This window comes from Bombyx mori, chromosome 23, assembly GCF_030269925.1.
Source record: "Bombyx mori chromosome 23, ASM3026992v2".
Taxonomy (NCBI): domain Eukaryota; kingdom Metazoa; phylum Arthropoda; class Insecta; order Lepidoptera; family Bombycidae; genus Bombyx; species Bombyx mori.
The window spans coordinates 19772970-19793782 of NC_085129.1; the positions used below are offsets into that span (position 1 = coordinate 19772970).

At 43.8% G+C, this 20813-nt stretch overlaps 1 protein-coding gene across 5 annotated transcripts in view; it reads right to left on the reverse strand.

Moving 5' to 3' along the window:
• The window catches only part of LOC101743796 (anoctamin-4), a 39839-nt gene that overhangs the window by 7136 nt on the left and 11890 nt on the right, over positions 1-20813 (reverse strand). For 4 of the 5 annotated variants that reach the window (XM_062675382.1, XM_062675381.1, XM_012694423.4 and 1 more), the window contains exons 2-17: positions 17980-18255; positions 15785-15906; positions 14190-14339; positions 12165-12329; positions 10613-10723; positions 9489-9623; positions 8049-8225; positions 7637-7788; positions 6159-6261; positions 5621-5728; positions 4656-4861; positions 3810-3976; positions 2827-2903; positions 2243-2383; positions 1474-1638; positions 803-946 (exon numbers count right to left, since the gene is read on the reverse strand). In XM_062675382.1, coding sequence (XP_062531366.1) covers positions 803-946; positions 1474-1638; positions 2243-2383; positions 2827-2903; positions 3810-3976; positions 4656-4861; positions 5621-5728; positions 6159-6261; positions 7637-7788; positions 8049-8225; positions 9489-9623; positions 10613-10723; positions 12165-12329; positions 14190-14339; positions 15785-15906; positions 17980-18247 — 2391 coding nt within the window. In that variant the 5' untranslated portion in view covers positions 18248-18255. The remainder of the gene's footprint in view (positions 1-802; positions 947-1473; positions 1639-2242; positions 2384-2826; positions 2904-3809; positions 3977-4655; positions 4862-5620; positions 5729-6158; positions 6262-7636; positions 7789-8048; positions 8226-9488; positions 9624-10612; positions 10724-12164; positions 12330-14189; positions 14340-15784; positions 15907-17979; positions 18256-20813) is intronic. The other variant, XM_012694427.4, reaches the window with a different exon arrangement.

Consider the following 20813-nt stretch of genomic DNA (forward strand, 5'->3'; position numbering starts at 1 on the left):
GGACAGTTATGCTAATAGATTAGGTTCACATACGCGTTCACATTATATTGCCATAAGTCTTGGCTTCAAAATGGCATATCCACGTTAAGTCGTAGCCGTAGCCATCATAGAACATAAAATATTTTAAGGATTCCTGAATCGCGCTAACGAAATTTTCAAGATAACTTGGCATATGTACAAGTTACGAATCGAAACATTCGGTATGTCGGTCTCTGACTTGGTGTTAAATCTCCCCTATGATTAGGTACTAGAAACTAAAAGCTTACGTTTTAAATAAATTGATACCGCCTACTCCATATGGCGCCTACCATACTATGGTTTCTATGTCTCTTTCCTATAAACTTAACTAGTGTTAGCCTAACAATCGAAATTGGGCCTTAATCTCTGATGCCTCAAAGCTGAGATTAGAGATGACCCTACATTTTTTTATTGCTTAGACGGGTGGACGAGCTCACAGCCCACCTGGTGTTAAGTGGTTGCTAGAGCCCATAGACATCTCCAGCGTAAATGCGCCACCCTACGAATAAATCATAAAAAATATTATTTATTCGTAGGCGCCACCTACCTTGAGATATAAGGTCTCAAGTATAGTTACAACGGCTGCCCCACCCTTCAAAACGAAACGCATTACTGCTTCACGGCAGAAATAGGCAGGGTGGTGGTACCTACCTGCGCGGACTCACAAGAGGTCCTACCACCAGTAAATCGTAGTTAGTGATACAACTGATAAAGTAATGGATCGTGTATATTTTATTAACATACAATTCTGGTTAAGTTTGTGACAACGAAAATATTCACTCACCTTAAAGAACGCAATGTAAATCAAAGAAGAATAAAAGTTCATGAACTCAAAGAAAAATATTTTGAAGGTGTACGAGTCTTCGTATTCCGTTTGGGTGCGAGGGTTCTCCATGTTCGTCAGATAGACCGCCACCTTGGCGTATATCTGTAAGAGGATGAAGGTTCACCTCACGACCTCAAAGTTATCGGTGTCAGGAACTGGAAGGAGAAATCCCTGAACAAAGCAGCCTGGAGAGATATACTGGAACAGGCTAAGGCCTACCCTGGGCTGTTAGGCCTAAGATGATGATGATGAAGGTTCAGACAGGACCAACTATCTTTACTGGTGGTAGGACGTCTTGTGCGTCCACACCGGTAGGTACCATCACCCTGTCTATTTCTGCCGGGATGCGTTTCGGTTTAAAGAGTGGGGCAGTCGTTGTACTGTACTGAGACCTTAGAACTCATATCCCAAGATGGGTGGCGGCATTTACTTTGTAGGTGCCTATGGGCTCTGTTAACACCAGGTGGGTCGTGGGCTCGTCCACCCATCTAAGTAATATAAGTTGAGGCTTCGACCTCAAGTCTGATTGGACTCTGGTGGATGTCCTGACAGACAAAATTAAATAAACACAGTGTAAGTCATCTTGATACTGGTACTCTGAAATTCTTACGCAGGCGAATTTTACGTACCCTGGTCAGAATCATGATGATGATTAAATTGATCAGGGCTGCTGTCATGGCGGTGAAGATCTTTGCGTGCCGCTGTATGAAGAACCCCGAGCCACCGTAGATGACTGACACCATGGAGATCCTGTAGATGATGGTCCCGAGGACCGCTCCCATCACGATCGCGATCTGTGCCAAAGATTCCACATCACGATCCTTTCAATCTATAAATTTTCTATTTAATTTCTAGGCTTTTTCTACTTTGATAGACCTATTAGAATATACAGAGACACCTACCGTATCTTTTTGGGAATTCGATATGAAAGCTTTTGTTTTTTGTCTTTTTTTATTGCCCTTGTAGGCAGACGAGCATACAGCCCAACTGATGGTGAGTGATTACCGTCTTTCATCGACGTCAGCAATGCCAAGCTGCTGCCTACCGCTTAATACTCTCAACAAGCTTCATTTGAAGAAGGACATGTCATAGCGCTCGGGAAACACCGTGGAGGGGAGCTCATTCCATAGCCGGATGGTACGTGGCAAAAAGCATCTCTGGAAACGCACTGCGAATGAACGCAGTGGCTCCAGTATAGATAAACTCTATTTGATTAAGAGGTGTACAAGTAAACTATGGGCTTCGTAAATTGGGTGTTTGGATGTAAGCGATATACCCTTTCTCCTTCTCTCTCTATACCCTTTTCCTTTCTCTGTCTAACTCCCCTCTTTCTCGCTCTCTGAACAGCTTAGACCATGTCCCTGTCATGGTTCTTGTGAGCACCAAAAAATCCTTTACCATGAACAAAACTGCGCTGCTCGTCGCGATGTATCTCATGGTCTTCTGCCAGACTGGTAGATAAGGCTCCTTCTCCCTGGTCACAGGGTTGGTGCGGAATGTCTTCGCTGAGGTTTCGAACTCTGGCCGAGGGTCCTCGTCCTGGATTAAGCGGGTCATGCATTGTACACTTTTGCGAAAGTCTGAAAGGTCAGAACTCACGATCCACGTGACATATGGGGGTGCATTTTCGATGCGTAATAGGACAGAAATGAAAATAGTTTGAGGAATACCCATAGGGGATGATTAGTCTATGAATAATATCATCAATGTCATCAATAATATCAATGTTGTTGTTGTTTGACTGACTCTGTGGTACAAGTAGCTAGCGGTCCTGATTGATGCATAACAGGGGTTCGATTCCCGCATCGGGCAAACATTCTTGTGATGAACAGGTATGTTTGCTCTGTATCTGGGTGTTTATTATCTATATATGAATTTAAACGTATATAAGTATGTATGTGTGTCAGTCTCTGATACCCATTACAAATCCTAATTTGCGTCCCTTGATTTGTTACCGGTTATTAAAGTCGAAACAAACGTACATAGTCGACGCCACCCAAGTCCCACTCCCATCTCAGCACGGACTGCTTCCTCTTCCAGAGCTCCAGAAATGTTGTGGCTAAATAATACATAAGCGAATACAATAAATGCTATTTTTAATCCATCTAGTAGGCTTTTTATTACTGTTATGCCGGTAAGAGTAACGCCATCTATCGCCGAATAGTCACACGAATATCGAAGGATCTAGTAGCACCTACAGCGCTCGAGAAGAACAACGCCATCTATTGTCAGATAGCGGAAACACAATACTAGAGATGTGTGGAATATTCTCGATAATTCTAGGGATGTGGTGTCTATAAAAGCATTGCAGATATGGCATGCAGCAGTCCATCGGAACTACTCCAAGCGAAACAGCGAACGGATCATCTGAAGGGAAGCTGTAGAAGCGAATTGAGCAATTTAAAGTGTTCTAAGTGTTGAATACAGTTTTTAGTTGTACTTTGGTGGAATTTTATTTATTTCGAACCCCAGCGCGTAAAATTATTAATGTAGCCAGGTGACCACTTAAGCCGTCTGGTGGGAATTAGTTATCATCGTCCATGGACATCAGCAAAACTAGAGGCACAGCCTAGTCGCATACTGTAGACGATTCTTCTAAAAGATGGTTATTCTTCTTCATCGTTCCCTCACTGCTGAGGATCGCGACCACATGTGAGTTTCCTCCACCGTGTTCGATCATGGGTGGCATGTACCGCATGGTATAGACTACCAACCACTTCCTTAACCAGATTTGACCATCTGACTGGTGTTCTGCCCAGACGTTTATAGGCGCTTTCAAAATATCGTCGAATTTACGACTTTTTCTTTTTTATTGCCCTTGGGGGCAGACGAGCGTACCACTGGCAGCGGCCTGACTGTGCTTCTGGCATTGCTGCGGTCCATAAGCCACGATAACCACTCACCGTCACGTGGGCTGTAAGCTCATCTGCTTAGAAGAGAAGGTATATTTAAAAATAAAACTCACCCCAAAAAGACATGAATATCGCGAAGAACACTGTCGCTGGATTATCGAAGAGGTAAGTGAGTTTGGCGAACAGACACGAATCGGCCAGGGTCTGATATTTGCAGGCCTTGTCACACAGAGGGCACAGCGTGGTGTTCCCAGGGCCCTTGAGGTCGCATATCTCCTGACTGAAAAGGGAATTACTAGTCAAAAGCAAAATAAAGCAGAAGAAAACACTTTGCTGATAGTTTAAACGGCGGACTGGTGTTATGCAACGCTTATTTGACTATAGATTATGGACAATGGTATACGTGATCATGACGCCACAGTGCCATCGAGTGCATTCGACAGAAAGTATGTGAATAACCAAGTTATCAGAGTATTACACCAACTTTTCCTACCCTACACCTATTCAAGCTTTAACGGCCCGATAGACACTTTTTTTTTATTACTTAGGTGGGTGGACGAGCTCACAGCCCACCTGGTGTTAAGACATCTACAGCGTAAATGCGCCACCCATCTTGAGATCTAAGTTCTAAGGTCTCCGTATAGTTACAACGGCTACCCCACCCTTCAAACCGAAACGTATCTTCTCAATGGGTCGCGATTTCGATCTGGTGGTAGAACCAGCGAAGCACTGCTCTATTAAGGCAGATGGTGATAATCCTCTCAGGTTGAGCCCCGTGAATTTTTACTGGTGGTAGGACCTCTTGTAAGTCCCCGCGGGTAGGTACCACCGCCCTACCTACTTCTGCCGTGAAGCAGTAATGCGTTTCGGCTTGAAGGGCGGGGCAGCCGTGGTCCAATTGAGATGTGTAAATGTAGACTGTGACGTTGTTGTTAATCCACATACCCAACAAAGATTACCTAGGAATGTTATCACCAGATTCCATGCTGGCCAGTCCGTACAGAAAGCACAGCGTCCCGACAATGGCCGGAGCGTACAGCATCTTCGTGTAGAACCCCAACCAGCAGAAGTACAGGCCAATTTTGTCCCCGAAATATCTTCGGACCAGCCAGAGGGGCTGCTTCTTGAACCATTTCGAGGGTCTGGCCCATTCTAAGTACAGCAACTGAAAGATGAAACTATTAAAGGAAAAGTATTTGCTAAGCTTTGCCGTTTGCCGACTGATGTTTTGTGAACCGGGAGTGTAGACGCGTGAACATGGAGCATTGACCCTGTGTTGATTTCCTAATACATTGCGTGCAGTTTAGTTAATGTCTACCGTCGCTCATACAAGTCAATCATTGCGTGGACATTTTTTTAATTGCTTAGATGCTTTAACGTAAATGCCGCCACCTACCCTGCCCCACCCTTCAAAGCGAAGCACGCATTACTGCTTCATGGCAGAAATAGGCAGGGCGGTGGTACCTGCCCGTGCAGACTCACTAGAGGTCCTACTACCAGTAATTAAGCAAATTATAATTTTGCGGGTTGAATTTTTATTACACGATGTTATTCCTTTACCGTGGAAGTCAAAATTCATATTCACATATTCGAGAAGTTGTAAAACTGTTTTTTATTCGTACACAAGTGAGCGACCTCACGGTAATGCGAATGCTGTCAACAACTTGAGCTCGAATCGTTAATCATATTTTACAACGATTGTTCCACCCTTCAAATTTCAGATTTACTTCGAATATCAGATTCGACCACACAATTAAAACGACCTCAAGTGTCAAGGTATGTGACGAGGTCATGTTGCGATGCCTATGGGCCTAACTTAAGTGAGCCGCGAGATCGTTCACCTGTGCTAGAAAGAGAGAAAAGACGCTTTGTAGAGTTCCTTTTATGACGCAGATTCGACCTTTGATAGGTGCATGAGACTCACTCTTCGATCGGTGACCGTACCGTCGGCCGAGTCAGTGTCGTACCTCCCCTCGTGGAGGGGGAAGCATCCTAGATATGTCCCGTCGTTCAGTAGCCTCCGTATGCCCATCTGGAAAGTATACAAGGTCGTTCAGAAACAGAAAGGAACTTGGAACATCTGATGGCCGCCTTCCTCGTGCACTCATGTTCATGTGATGATGAGTCATTTACTGACGCTTTTATCTGATCAGTCCATCACATAGGCGATCTACCTCGTGGCGTGGTACCCTCAACCTTTTCTTGGACCACAAGTCGCTCAATAGCCTCGACGGCATACGTCACCAAAAAGGTGAGGATACGAGATTATACCAAAGATAATAAACGCTGCTTGATGCCGAGTTCTCGAAGCATAGACACCCAAATCTATAGACATAGAATATATGTCGCCAGCCATAAGGTCTAAGTCTTAATTTTATGGTACAACCAAGGCTGTCTAGCCCTAAGCCGAGACCAACCAAACCTACTCTTGACTAAAATCTTTACCACCAATACACCCTCACCTTAGTTTCAGTATTGTCATATCTAACTCTTAATAATATCTGCATCACCAATAGACTTCTCTGTGCCGGCGAGAACTGGGTGTGACGGTCTTTCACCAGAAACCTGGAACAGATCACAAGGGTCATAATGAGCGTCATGACGCGTACTTCTTCAAACGAAGTATTCCTACGTTGTGACGAAGACTATACGCGCTAAGGAACCGTCACCGCGTCGGTGTTAAGGTAAATGCTGCTTTTTACTTCTACACGGTTGGTTGAGACAATGACGTGATATCCATGGGCTCTGCTAGCTACTTATTATTAGGAGATTCATGAGCCCTGCTATCTATACCAATAAAAACCGAAAATTATGACGTGATAGCAATATATTTTGGCTCCGTAACCTTTCTAGCTAAGCCGGGTGGAGAGAACAAGCTATGGCTCGGCCGGAGAGAGTTTGCTAACAGCTCAGAATTAACTGCTGAGGGTGTAATTACCACCAGATTGCGAACCGCTGAGATCCGCCGGGAAATTAAAGAGGATGATGCTATGGGCTAAATGTCACTATTTGACGAGTATGACGATTTCTTTGGTTGCTGCTAGCGGTAGTACTGTTACTCCGGTAAGAGTAACGCCATCTATCGCCGAATAGTCGAACGAATATCGAAGGATCTAGTAGCATCTAGAACGCTCGAGAATTATAAGCCATCTATTGTCAGATAGCGGAAACACACAATACTAGACTTTTGTGGAATATTCTCGATGATTCTAGGGATTTCGTCTCAACTATAAAAGCGTTGCAGAGATGGCACGCAGTCAGTTAGTAATCGGAACTATTCGAAGCGAAACAGCGAACGAATCACCTGAAGCGAAGCGGAAGAAGCGGATTGAGAATATTTAAGTGTTCTAAGTGCTAATACAGTTTTAAGTTGTACTTTGGTGGAACATTTATTTAGCAGTATTATCAGCTAGCAACAGTATAGAGAGAAGACCAAAAGGATCTATTAGGACCTGTCTACGGCGTCGACGCCTGGTGCGTGAACTGCATCATTAATTTTGTTAGCAGCGACCATGTTAAGGGATGTCACGAAGTATTGTTCCAATGCTGTCTTATGTAGTTACGGAAAGGTCCGAGATTGCAAATGCTAGCAAAGTCCTTTAAGCTAAGCCCCGTTGAACTCACGTGGTGAAGTTACCATAACCCCTCGAGGTTACTGGTTACTAGTGGTAGGACCTCTTGAGAGTCCGCGCGGGTAGGTACCACCATTCTGCCTATTTCTGCCGTGAAGCAGTAATGCGTTTCGGTTTGAAGGGTGGGACAGCCATTGTAATTATACTTCAGACCTTAGAACTTATATCTCAAGGTGGGTGGCGCATTTACGTTATAGATGTCTATGGACTCCAGTAACCACTTAACACCAGGTGGGCTGTGAGCTCGTCCACCCATCTAAGCAATAAAAAAAAGTTTCTAACTAAAGTTAGGAAACATTCATACATACTGTTCTTCTCTCCTAACGCATTTGTTTTCTGTGGCCGCGTAGAAGGAAGGTTCAGGCTCGATCCTACTGTGCTCGTACTCGTAAATCTGCTTCCATATCCGACGCCATTTTGAATACCATCTTTTGTCTCTCTCTACTTGCTTCTCGTCGCTCTAACGAAAGATAATATGGATATGGATGGATTGTATTTACAAAGATACGATTGCTTGGGTTTATCTTTGTTTATTTTTGATCGGGTCTATTGATGGTCCGGTTTTGATGTAACCAATTAATATAGACCAAATGTTGATGGGTGAGTCGGAGCCACCGTTCTGTCTATTTCAGCCGCTAAGCCATTCTGCGTTCTGGTTTGTGAGGTGGCACAGCCTCTGTACCAAACTGATGACTGACTTCTATATAAGGACAAACTCACCCAAGCTCGGACAGATATTGATATGAACCTCTTAGTCGGTAGCTTCATGCCAATAACCTCGGCCAGTCTCATCTCGGTCTTCCACGGTATGTGGATCTTCAAGAACCAGGTCTTCTCGTCAAAAGACAGGCATTTGTTCTCCAACTCCAGTTCTAAGCCTTCCTTAATCAAATTTTCCTGTAAAATTTCTTCGATTACAGTCGGAGATGTGGGAATGGCACTTGCGACTGGTAGATTGAACTGATTGACTGAGTTTACGAAGTTCTCAGAAGAACAGAAAACCGGCATTATTTTATTGGATAAGGACGATTGAATGGTCCACCTGGTATTAAATGGCTGCCAGAGCCATTCACCTTGCGACACGAGTTCTAAATCACAGTTCTACATATATAACAACGGCTTGACCTTTAAACTGGGAACAGATTACTGCTTCGAGGCAAAAATGGACCGGGTTGTCGTAATTATATCCAGTAGAAATAGGTAATAATCAGTTGAGTATTTTATATTTTATTAAATTATTAGATGATGCTAATAGATTCTATTCAATGGTAAGAGGAGTAAAATGCGCACTTTGCTATTCTTCTCTCTCTCTCTCTCTCTCTCTCTCTCTCTCTCTCTCTCTCTCTCTCTCTCTCTCTCTCTCTCTCTCTCTCTCTCTCTCTCTCTCTCTCTCTCTCTCTCTCTCTCTCTACTCTAAAACTTCTTCTTCTTGTCTTTATCCTACTATGTGGAGTCGGTGAGGCATGTTCCCTTTTGTAGTTTCTTTCCATTTTCCATACAGGTCATCACCATGCGTCAGCTCTCTCTACATCTATCTCTTTCGCACAGTCCATCCAAGCATTTTTAGAACATCACCTTACATTACACCTCACTATAGTGGTGTTAGATTGAATTTTGAGGCAGACAAAACATAGGACCTAATGACTCGGGATGAGGGTAATGTCCTTACATTATTAGGTCCTTACATTTACATTAGGTCCGATGTTTGGTCTGCCGCAAAATTGAATCTAACACGAGTACAATGATTTCTCATGAATACACAATCGATGCTGGAAAGCTAGAAGTTAGCACGCGAAGGGTCCTCGCTAATAAGATTCGAGTCGCTGGTACTTGAGTTTACGAATGATTTCCAGGAAGAAGTGACGTGGCTTAAAAAAATATTTTAGGTTATTTACTGATGGTAGGACCTCTTGCGAGTCCGCACGGGTAGGCACCCTACCTAAGTGGGTGGGGCAGCCGGCTTACTTTAAAACGGTGAGACCTTAGAACTCATGTCTCAAGGTGGGTTGCGGCATTTTATAAAAAAAAATCTACCCGCAAAAGTCAGTGTTTGAGCGTATTGTGAATCGCTTCAGGTGCCACTGTCCCGTCTAACACAACCACGAAGCAGGTATCGTTTCGAAAGACAGGTACCGCCTTTTGACCTAACAAATACATTACATGGAATGTTCTTCTATAATCTCGTTTCTTCGCCTCAGCTTCCGTCATAACCCCGTAGTCTTCCTCCTCGTAAGCCAAAACCATGTCTATTCGTCGTCTGCCGTCGCGAAACATCAAAGACTCTGGTTCTAATCCCTGGAAACAATTGAGTACTTATTAAGTATATTAGAAAAATTGCTTGATACGAACGCACCGGACGTCTTAACCTTTAGGGCACGACGGTGACTAAGACTATGTGTCACGTTTTCAATTGAGCGTTCCGACTTAATAGTGTGGCGGTAGCCATCACAGAGTACTGGTGGTAGGACCTCTTGTGAGTCCGCACGGGTAAGTACCACCGCCCTGCCTATTTCTGCCGTGAAGCAGTAATGCGTTTCGGTTTGAAGGGTGGGGCAACCGTTGTAACTATACTGAGACCTTAGAACTCGTATCTCAAGGTGGGTGATGCATTTACGGTGTAGATGTCTATGAGCTCCAGTAATCACTTAACACCAGGTGGGCTGCAATAAAAAAAAATACAAGATATTTGACAGATGCCTGAATCTCGTTTACGACATTTTCAAGATAAGGGAGCGGTCTAGAGCAATAATACCCGCTCGGTGCAAGATCTTCCCTTTGTCGTTTACCTACCAATAGTACCTTTTAGATATATATCCATCTCTTTCCTAAACCTACAGTCTAGGTTCTTGTTAGCGAACGGCGAGGGAGGCGAGGGAGGGAGAGTACGAGGCTTACTCAACCTCATTTCGCAGTGACGGTGGTAAACATTGTATTAAAAAGCGGATCTTACATCCTAATGTTCTACCGTGTTATTAGAAATATCCAGAGAACGAGATAGGCGGACGTACATCTGGACATGGACTGTGTTTTTGAAATAAACAATTTTAATTTACATTTAATTACGCTATCGTAATACTCAGAGAGCACTGTTGCTAATTCTCTATTCAATAATCTACTTAAGACACGCACGAGATGGGGTCGTTAAGCTAAGCCGACAACGCACAACCCAAGTATGAGTCATTCCTAGTCTTTTAGTGTTGTAGTTGGAATCACTAGAACTACCTTCATGTTCGAGATTCAATGCACTATTTGTACGTATGACCCATAATCATTCCAAAACTCACTTCAGGGTTTGTTTCGCCAAGGCTTTCGTCTTTTTCCTTCGGATTTCTCGGGAGCGAGTGCTTCCTGTCAGGTTTGTTCGGGCTCTCCGGGGCCTGGTCCTCCGGCTTGGACTGAAACGTGAAGAAACCATTTAATCAACGGTAGGAAGCGGCTTGACTCTGCCCCTGGCTTTGCTGACGTCCATGAGCGACGGTAACCACTCACCATCAGGTGGGCCGTATGCTCGTCTGCCTATACGGCAATAAAAAAAAAAGTTAGTAGTGTCTTTTAAAACGTTTTCATTGGCTCGTCCTGTAATTATATATCTGTGTAACGGAATGTTTGAACGTCATTTTCACTGACTTCAAGATGTCACATGAAGTTGCTAACATTTGCTCACTTGGTAATATAAAATCACATAGCCGTTGATGGTACAAGAATTTTATTTTTTTAACCTGAATAAAAGGCTTATTATTATTATATTATAACCTGATACTCAGCTGCAGCGGAGGATGACTAGATAATGAGGAATTTTAATGTTCAGTTCGTCTTTTACTACGAGATCACGTCATTTCGGATCCTTCCGATCCACTAACGGTGCATTTAGGTTCCTCAGGCACAAGTCATCGTTCTCGTCGAACCCGTCACTTCCGAGGAAGGGCTCGGCGAGTAAATTAACCTACAGACACAGCCCACTGAGTTTCTCGCCTGATCTTCTCAGTGGGTCGCGTTTCCGATCCGGTGGTAGATTCTGCGTAGCACTGCTCTTGCTCCGGTTAGTGTTAGCGATGTTGCGAGCTCACCTATTTGTTAGGATTACGCTGAAAGGTTCTCTCAAGGCCATAAGCTTAGGTAGGGATTTTTTTTACGACTTTCCCATTCCAAGAGGCAAGGGGCGGTCTTGATAATTAATATCTTACATCAAATTTTTGGTGTCTCTTATTCATTTATTACCTGCGTTAGTAAGGTCCGTCGGGTCATTGTCGGTCACCGGAGCCAAATTGAGACATGAGGCTAAAGTCTTATTAATATAACACCAAGGCTGGTCCGCCTTGTCAAGTGGTACGATATGAATGTACGAGCTTTAAGCCATAGACACTTTTTCATTTACATAGAGCACTTTATCTCTGCCCTACATAACGTTGTATCCAGTGGCAACGTCAAAAGTAGCCTAAGAATGAAAGAGGATAGACAGATTTCTCTCACAACGTCGGAATACCGGCACCTGATTAAAACTAAGCATCGTATGAAAGAAAGATTACTGGTGGCCCGGAGGCCAGTTTCACCAGGACAGGTTAGCGAGCATAGACTCAGCCAAGCGTGGTGGGATTTGCTAACAGCTGCCCGAGCGCCTCCGAAGGAGATCTAACAACTCAAGAGCAGCTGCTTCGCGAATGCGATTCGGATTAGCGACTCGCTGAGTTTATCCGTCGAGAAACTCAGCGGGCTGATGTATAGATTAGATTGCACGTCGTGCTCTTTGCCGAGTTCGACGAGTAGAGTAGTATAAGGAACCAGTTAGTAAATAGTGCCTAAAATGTGGTTATGAAGGTTCAAATCAGAATTTCGCACCTGGAAACTGGGCAAGGGTGTACCGGGCAAAGCAGCAGCGTCCTTGGTCTTATTAACGAGCCCCCCCGCTGCCGAAGTGAGGTTTCTGACGTAGCGCCATCCGCGCGGCTTCCTTTCGTCGGAGCTGTCCGAATGGATGGATCTGATGTCTTCTCGGAGGTGGATCTGTCGGGACGGTACTGTTTGATTCTCGTTATTGTTCCCTGCGGGTCTAGTTAGCGCCTATACTAAAATTTTGCAGTACTTCACGACCCTTCATTTTTTTAATAAACTCATAACTTTGAGCTGTATCTAACTACTCTACCATTTTTTTTTTCACAGGAGACAATCTCCGGTACCCCACCCGCGCGGCAGGTGGGGTATGTGGGAGTTGAACCTCACTAAAAATTCCTGCCGCTCACAACTGGCGCCCTACCTCGGACCGGGCCGAAGCCCAGTCAGGGCTATTGAGACGGCGGGACAGGGTTGACGCAGAGCACATTACATCCATCCCGCCGTCCCAAAGACGCCGAATCGGCGGCCGCCGGCGACACGAGCACAAGTTCCCTCGGTAACTACTCTACAATAACCGAATTGTAGCGTAAGTTTCATCAACTTCAAAACCTTAGAATCACTTGAAGTCAAACGAAAGGCTTAATTAGTGACGCGTGCCAATGAATTAGGCAAGCGCCCACGCATCCAAATACTTTTACGTTCGGATAAAAACCTTCCTCCTTCGCAAGGCTGTCGTATAAAAACACGCTATTATACCAAACTGAACCATAACTTAAACTAATCACTGCATTCTGGTAGTGGCACTGGTAGTAGGAACTCTTGTGAGTCCGCACGAGGTACCACTACCTTGCCTATGGTCCAGCCATTATAACTATACTGATACCTTAAAACTCATGTCTCAAGGTGGGTGACTGCATTTACGTTGTGAATGTCTATGGGCTACGGTAACCATTTACCACCAGGTGGGCTGTGAGTTCGTCAAGCCAATTTAAAAAAAGTGCAACTAAAAAAATGGTAAACTTAGAATACTATTCTATTAGTTATGTCGATATAACAGGGATATTATATCGACATCAGTCCTTGGCGCGTTTGCAAACTATTTAGTTAAGGACGTCTTGAAGACTGTATAAAATGCGTTCAAAGATTCCGTTACACAGATATATAGATACAGGAAGAGCATATAGTAGAAGGGGACGTTCACAAACAGACATGTACCTTATTATCTTCCGTTTCAATGGGTATGCTCTGTAAAACATATGTTGTGTAAAGTAGGAGAAATGATACTTCAAATCACACGAAAATGGTACTACACTAATAACAGAATTATTCACCCAAGCAATATTTAGGCTATGAACGATTTTAACTAGTCGATTAAGTTTGATGTATATACTCGTCATGGAGAAGTGCCAGAATTTTAATCAGTCAATTGAGTTTGACGTATATACTCGACACGGAGAAGTGCCAGGATTTTAAGCAGTCAATTAAAGTTTGACGTGTATACTCGTCACGGATAAGTGCCAGGATTTTAACCAGTCAATTAAGTTTGACGTGTATACATGACGACACGAGAGGAAGTGTGAAAGTAGCCCCGGTAAGCAACAAAATAAAGAGCGTATGGTTAGCGTGGTGTGGACATGTGATGCGTAGAGAGAAGATGCATATGTCTAGGAGATATATGGAAATGGTAGTGCAAGGTATAGGGGGAAAAGGTCGACCGAAGAAGACATGGATGGAGTGTGTGAATGACGATATGAGAGAGAGAAGAATGAGTGTTAAGATGACGGCTGATAGAATAGAATGGAAGAGAAAAATTAGCTGTGCCGACCCCACCTAGGGATAAGGTGGAGAAAAAGAAGAGTGTTTACACGATACGGAGAGGTGTCAGGATTTTAACCAGTCAATTAAGTTTGACGTGTAAACTCGTCATGGGAAAGTGCCAGGAAATCCGCTTCTCGGAGTCTATTGAAGACCACACAAATTTTTCACACTCGTCCACAAAGCTCTCGGCAAATAAGACCGATATGCCCTTACCTTGTTAGCAGGGCTTTCCATGATGTCTGCCAGAGAGGTTCCAAACGCCGACTCCGGGGCGAGCGAGTCAGTTGATTTCCACATTGTTCTGGCGTGCATCGGAGTACCTGGTAGGGCCGACTCGTGGCTCCTACGGCGAGGATCTGAAGCCTGTATACCGAATCGAGTTTTATATATTGCCTAGATGGCTAGTGTAAAGTGGTTCTATGAGACTAAGATGAAAGAATGCTTGGAGTTTCGTGGATCGAACATCGTGATAGTTCAAGATCGCGGGATCGGTAGCTTTCTTTGGACAAGTTTCGCAGCGAGAAAACCAGCTCCTAATAGGTCTCTTCGTGCAAGTAAAGGAGGACGGTACAAGTCGGCGCGTGAAGTGGAGGTGAGTTTGAGGAGTTGGGTGTGGTGGTGGTACTGTGGTGTAGTGACAAAATCAGGATTAAAGTGGAAGATTCCTTAAATTAGTGCAGTAAACAGTAGGGATAGATCGTGGGGCATCGTAAGATGCGTTAAGTCTATGCCCTTCAATACCACATAGCGCTCAATTTGTCAAGTGTGAATCGAATAAAAATTAGAGTCCATAGACATCATGAAGTGAATACTCCCTTGAGGCTTGAGGTTGAAGTCTGAATTGTATTGTTTAACAAATCAAAATAGCGAGAATGGTAGTACCTAATCTTGAAGGCTTTTAATACGCCCTACCAAAGTAAATGCCGCTTGGAAATGCATTATGGTACAAAGAGAACACTGCTGTCCATTGTCTGGTGAATCCCTAAGTAGCCTCAAGTCGTCCACGTGAAGGGATGAGGGTGCTATATAAGGCTGTGCTATCTTCACATCGATAGATACCACCGTGAGATCAAAATCTGTTTAATTGTAATTATAATTTAGACTTCGATATTGATATGTCTATATGCGCTTCGCATTATATAGAATAGATAAGATCTATTATTCATCTACAGAAAAAACTGTTCTAGGTCACACACAATCACGCGAGCATAGATTCTTTAACACATTCTAATTGATCCATCAGATCCAATGACTCTTGTATTAGATGCCTTCAGCTCTAATACTGGGAGCAGGCTTAGGAACCCCGGTAACCGTACTCGTGGAACTCGGCAAAGAGTTCGACGTGCAACCTAACTCATGCATCAGCGCGGTGAGTTTCTCGCCGGATCTTCTTAGCTGGTCGTGATTACGATCTGGTAGTAGATTCATTCACGAAGCAGTTTGCTCTTGAGTTGTTAGGTCTCCTTTGGAGGCGCTCGGGCAACTGTTAGTAAAGCCCACCCCTCCTGGCTGAGCCTTTGCTTGCCCACCTGCCCTGGTGAAACTGGAAATGCCTCTGGGCCACCAGTAATGACTACTTCATCCAAAAAAAAATTTTTTAATTACCTTAATGATAGTGAGTTTAATATGTGTTTCCCGAGCACTATGACATGTCCTTCTTCAAGCGAGGCTTGTGGAGAGTATTAAGCGGTAGGCAGCAGCTTGGCTCTGCCCCTGGCATTGCTGAAGTCCATGGGCGACGGTAACACCTCACCATCAGGTGGGCCGTATAATCTTCTGCCTACAAGGGCAATAAAAAAAAAAATTACCTCGTCCATTGCGCTGTCTGATAGACTCAATTCAGTTCTGGTCGTAGACGTGGAGCTGGCGAGGTCATTCCACGCGTTCTGATTGGTCACGTTGGCCGTGGGAGGCTCCGAGTTAGTGCCGTCTGTAACACGGCACAATGGAGATTGAATTAAATAAATAATAGTTTAAAAAAATTAACAAAATACGCTTTTATAGAAAATCCAAATAAAAATAGAAGAATTTTTTTTTTGTAAATTTGAATTAAAAATATTGTAGGAAGAAATGATTTTATTGTAAAAAAATCGTGGGGTGCATAGTATCAGTAGTTATAAATATTTTATGAACAGATATGAGTAGAAGGGTTATTTTAATTATATCCTGAAAAGCACCCCAAGCTTTTTTACAATAAGATCATTTTTTCTTACACTATTTTTAATTCAAATTTATTAAAATTTATTTTCTATTTTTTACTTGGATTTTCTATAAAAGCGTATTTTGTTAGTTTTTTTAAACTATTATTTATTTTTCATTTTTTAGTCGAATTTCAATTTTTTCAATATTTTTTTTATATTGAGTTGTAATCGGTCCTTAATAAGTACACCAAATTACGAGTTAATCCGACGCTTTGAAGGGGGTCAAAATCATGTTCAAAGTTTCCGTTACATACATACGTCTGAAGCTAATAAAAGCGTATTAAAATTTCCGATTTATTGTAACATTTTCTTAGCTCGTGAAGTTAAATTAGATTTATAATTTACTAAATATAAATAATGAAAAAAATATAATTTACAAAAATTCAGGTCTGGTCAAATACATACAGGTACTCGCCCACGGGCTCTCGGGCTATAAGTAAAATTCCAGTATTGGCGCGGATCTTTTTCCGGTGCCTGGGAGCGGCTTTAAGTTTAAATTCGGCCCTGTCTATTTATGTATATATTTAAACGTATATGTAGTGATACTCATAGCACAGAGAATCGTAATTTGGGGCCGTGCGCTATTTGTTCCCACTCATTATTATTATGTAACAGGTTTTTCCAGATTTTACTAAAAGCTAAAACTGTTTTTCTCATTTCATGATTTCGGACGTAACGATTACTTTCCAGTTCGCGAGCTTTTTTATTTTTTTTTATTGCTAACCTGGTGTTAAGTGGTTACTGGAGCCCATAGACATCTACAACGCAAATCCGCCACCCACCTTGAAATACACTTTTTTTTTTTTTTTTTTTTTTTTTTTTTTATTGCTTAGATGAGTGGACGAGCTCACAGCCCACCTGGTGTTAAGTGGTTACTGGAGCCCATAGACATCTACAACGTGAATGCGCCACCCATCTTGAGATATAAGTTCTAAGATCTCAATTATAGTTACAACGGCTGCCCCACCCTTCAAACCGAAACGCATTACTGCTTCACGGCAGAAATAAGCAGGGTGGTGGTACCTACCCGTGCGGACTCACAAGAGGTCCTACCACCAGTAATTACGCAAATTATAATTTTGCGGGTTTCATTTTTATTACACGATGTTATTCCTTCACCGTGGAAATCAATCGTGAACATTTGTTGAGTACGTATTTCATTAGAAAAATTGGTACCCGCCTGCGGGATTCGAACACCGGTGCATCGCTCAACACGAATGCACCGGACGTGTTATCCGTTAGGCCACACTTATACAAAACGGTCGGTTAATTCGCATTGAGAGAGGCAGCTATACCAGTGTTAGGACCCCGCAGACGGGCACACATTGTTCTAATGCAATACGTTTCAAGCCAAACTTAAGAATAGTTCACAAACGAATTCCGTGGTGAATTAATTAAACCTTTTATACTTGTTGTCTCCTCGTTCAAACTGGTACTCCTAACGACATATAAAAGGTACCGCCAACCCGTGCGGTGCATTTGGGTACGTAATGGTCAGTAAACGCCAATTGGTGATTGCCGTATGTTGGAGTAATATTCAGAGAACACTAGTGCCCATATTCTGGCGAGTCTCTTAGTCGACTTTGACGACATCCAAAGGAAGAGACAGTGTTGGGGTATGTGGATCTTAAGGGTCGGCAAATGTTGCGAGGGTACTGTGGGCTTAAGGATATTTTCGCGTCCTACCCACCAAGTGAATTACCTTACACACTATCACCTGACGTCCGATCTCCAGGTTAGAACTAGAGCAGGGTAGGCGATTCCTGCTGTCGATACTAGAACAAGACTAACAAAGCACAAACCTGCCCTAAGACTTTCCTTGTTGGATCTGCCTCCATCGTCGCTGTTACGTCTCGACGACGCTTCGCTGTGACTCAGCCTCTCCGTTTCAAAGGTAATCCGATCCAGCACGGAACGCTGGTCCAACGTTTGGCCAACGAGATGGCCGACTTTCTCCAGACCATGGCCGAGCTTGTCTAAATGCTGCAGCGTGATGCGGGGTGCGCGCTCGTTCAGTCGTGACCCGGTTTTCTTTATTGGCGCTTCGCTTGGTGATTTCGTGTTTTCCATTTTGTCTCCTGTAGAACAAACACACAAGAAACGTAATTATTTGAACGCTTTCATTTCGCTTGAACTATTTTATGTCTAAGGATAAGTCGCCCGGTGCAATCGTATCAAGCGATACACCGGTGTTCGAATCCCGCAGGAAGGTACCAATTTTTCTAATGAAATACGTACTTGACAATTGTTCACGATGGCCTTCCACGGTGAAGGAATAACATCGTGTAATAAAAATGAAACCCGCAAAAATAGAATTTGCGTTATTACTGGTGATTGGACGTCTTGTGAGTCCTCACAGGTAGGTACCACCGCCCTGCCTCTTTCTGCCGTGAAGCAGTAATGCGTTTCGGTTTGAAGGGCGGAGCAGCCGTTGTGCTGTGAAAACTGAGATCTTAGAACTCATGTCTCAAGGTGGATTGGTGGTGGTGGCATTTACGTCGTAGGTATCTATGGACTCCGTTAACCACTAAAAGACAGGTGAACCATGAACCAGACCTCCCATCTAGGCAATAAATCAAAAATTTGCCGACCGACGTTGATACAATTATGTTATTGTTTCTGACTAATATCCTGGTAGGATCAACAGGATTAAGAACAATGGAGAACTCTACTCCGGTCCCGAAATCTGTTTAACATCGGGTGATCCGTGATGCAGTCTCCTCGGTTAACAAAAAATAACTTCAACCTATGTTATAGCTTGCAGCTTAGCGAATAGCAATGTGCTCGTTGAGAAACTGTCGACACTCCAAGTTTCGCGTGAAGGCAGTGAGGTCCAGCGATAACAACGGACTATAATGAGGGTAGACAGATATGTGGGCTCCTAATATCCCGCAGTCTTTAGTCTACCCGTGATCCGTTTACCGTCTACCCGTCTACTCGCAAGAAATATCGAAAACTAGTGAAGTGTGAAAATCGAAAAACCTGGTAGATAATAGCGTTTTTTGGGGAGTACTTAAAGCAGGTAGCTGCTTGACTCTTCCCATGGTATTGTTGAAGTCAAGCGACAGTAATCACTCACCATCAGGTGGACCATAGGCTCGTCTGCCTAAAAGGGCAAAACAAATATGTCTTGAATTCCCCCGGTGAAGGTCAAGGGGCGACCTGAGGGGGTAGAGGCCGCACGGCACGTTACCAGCACTCTACCGCGCTGCCGAGGAGTAAATAGAGCGACCGCTTGGCGGTGTATCGCGTTCCGACCCGGCATGCTGGTTCTAGTCCAGCGAGGTATTCTGGGACACCAGCGGCACCATCTGGGCGGCCTAATGGGCTGCCGTACCGAGACGGCCGACGTTTCAGAGCCTTCGATTCGCATCGAAGGCTCCGTCGGCTGGGCGTCCTTGGGGTGAGCTGCGCCGTCTGGTTGTAGTGTTGACCGCGGTAACTCCCCTACCTCATTCGGGTTCTGACCTCGGAGGGGATCGGTCGTCGGGTTTAAGAGTGCAGGGGAGTCGTTTAGTGGGTGGACCCTAAAATCCTTGGGCCCGCGGTCTGCTCACAAGACCATGCAGATCGTTGAGTCTCACATACCCCGCGCGCCCCTTATGCGCGGGGACCTCGTAGGAGGTTAGGTACCCGACCCGAAAAAAATAAAAAAGTCTTGAATTGATAGACGAAGACGTGTCCGTGTTGGAAGACCTTTAAAACAATGTTACGGATCGATAAATCGTTTGTATCTTAAAAAGCATTTTACAAGACCCGACACGTTTTGAATTACTTTTCGCAGGGACCGCCAAATTAATCGTTAGTCGGAGTGCTAGTTAAATTCTAAATAAAGATTTTTCCGTTTTGATTATTAATGTCATATTATTCAATTTGTTTTTTCCTAAGCGAATGGCCTTGAGAAGCCATTTCAGCGTAACCCTAACTAGTAGGTGAGCTTGCGGGGCTCAAACCTGACCACGTTGCTAGCACGAATCCTAGCAAGAGCATTACTTCGCGGAATCTACCACCGGATCGGAAACGCGACCCACTGAGAAGATCCGGCGAGAAACTCAGTGGGCTATTATTAATTAATTTTCTCGTCACGCCCACACTACTACTCGCGCAATACTATCGATTTCTGTTTCAATATGAATCGATTGTTTCCGTGTAGGACTGCCAACGAATTTCTTACAGCAAAAATTTGTTGTTAGAAATTGAAAAGTATCTTACTGGTGGTAGGACCATACCAGGATAGGTACCACCGCCCTGCCTATTTCTGCCGTGAAGCAGTAATGCGTTTCGGTTTGAAGGGTGGGGCAGCCGTTGTAACTATATTGAGACCTTAGAACTAATATCTCAAGGTGGGTGGCGCATTTACGTTGTAGATGTCTATGGGCTCCAGTAACCACTTAACACCAGGTGGGCTGTGAGCTCGTCCATCCATCTAAGCAATAAAAAATAACAAAAATAAAAACTTTTAATTTCATTTCGCGCTGAACGAACCTTTTTGAGGTTGTTGTTATCATTATTTAGGGATGACTATAGAGAAAATCTTCCACCGAGCGGTTGGAATTACTCAGTAGATCGACGCTTTATATCTTTGTATTTTTTTTTATTGCCCATGTAGGTAGATGAGCATACAGCCCTTGATGGT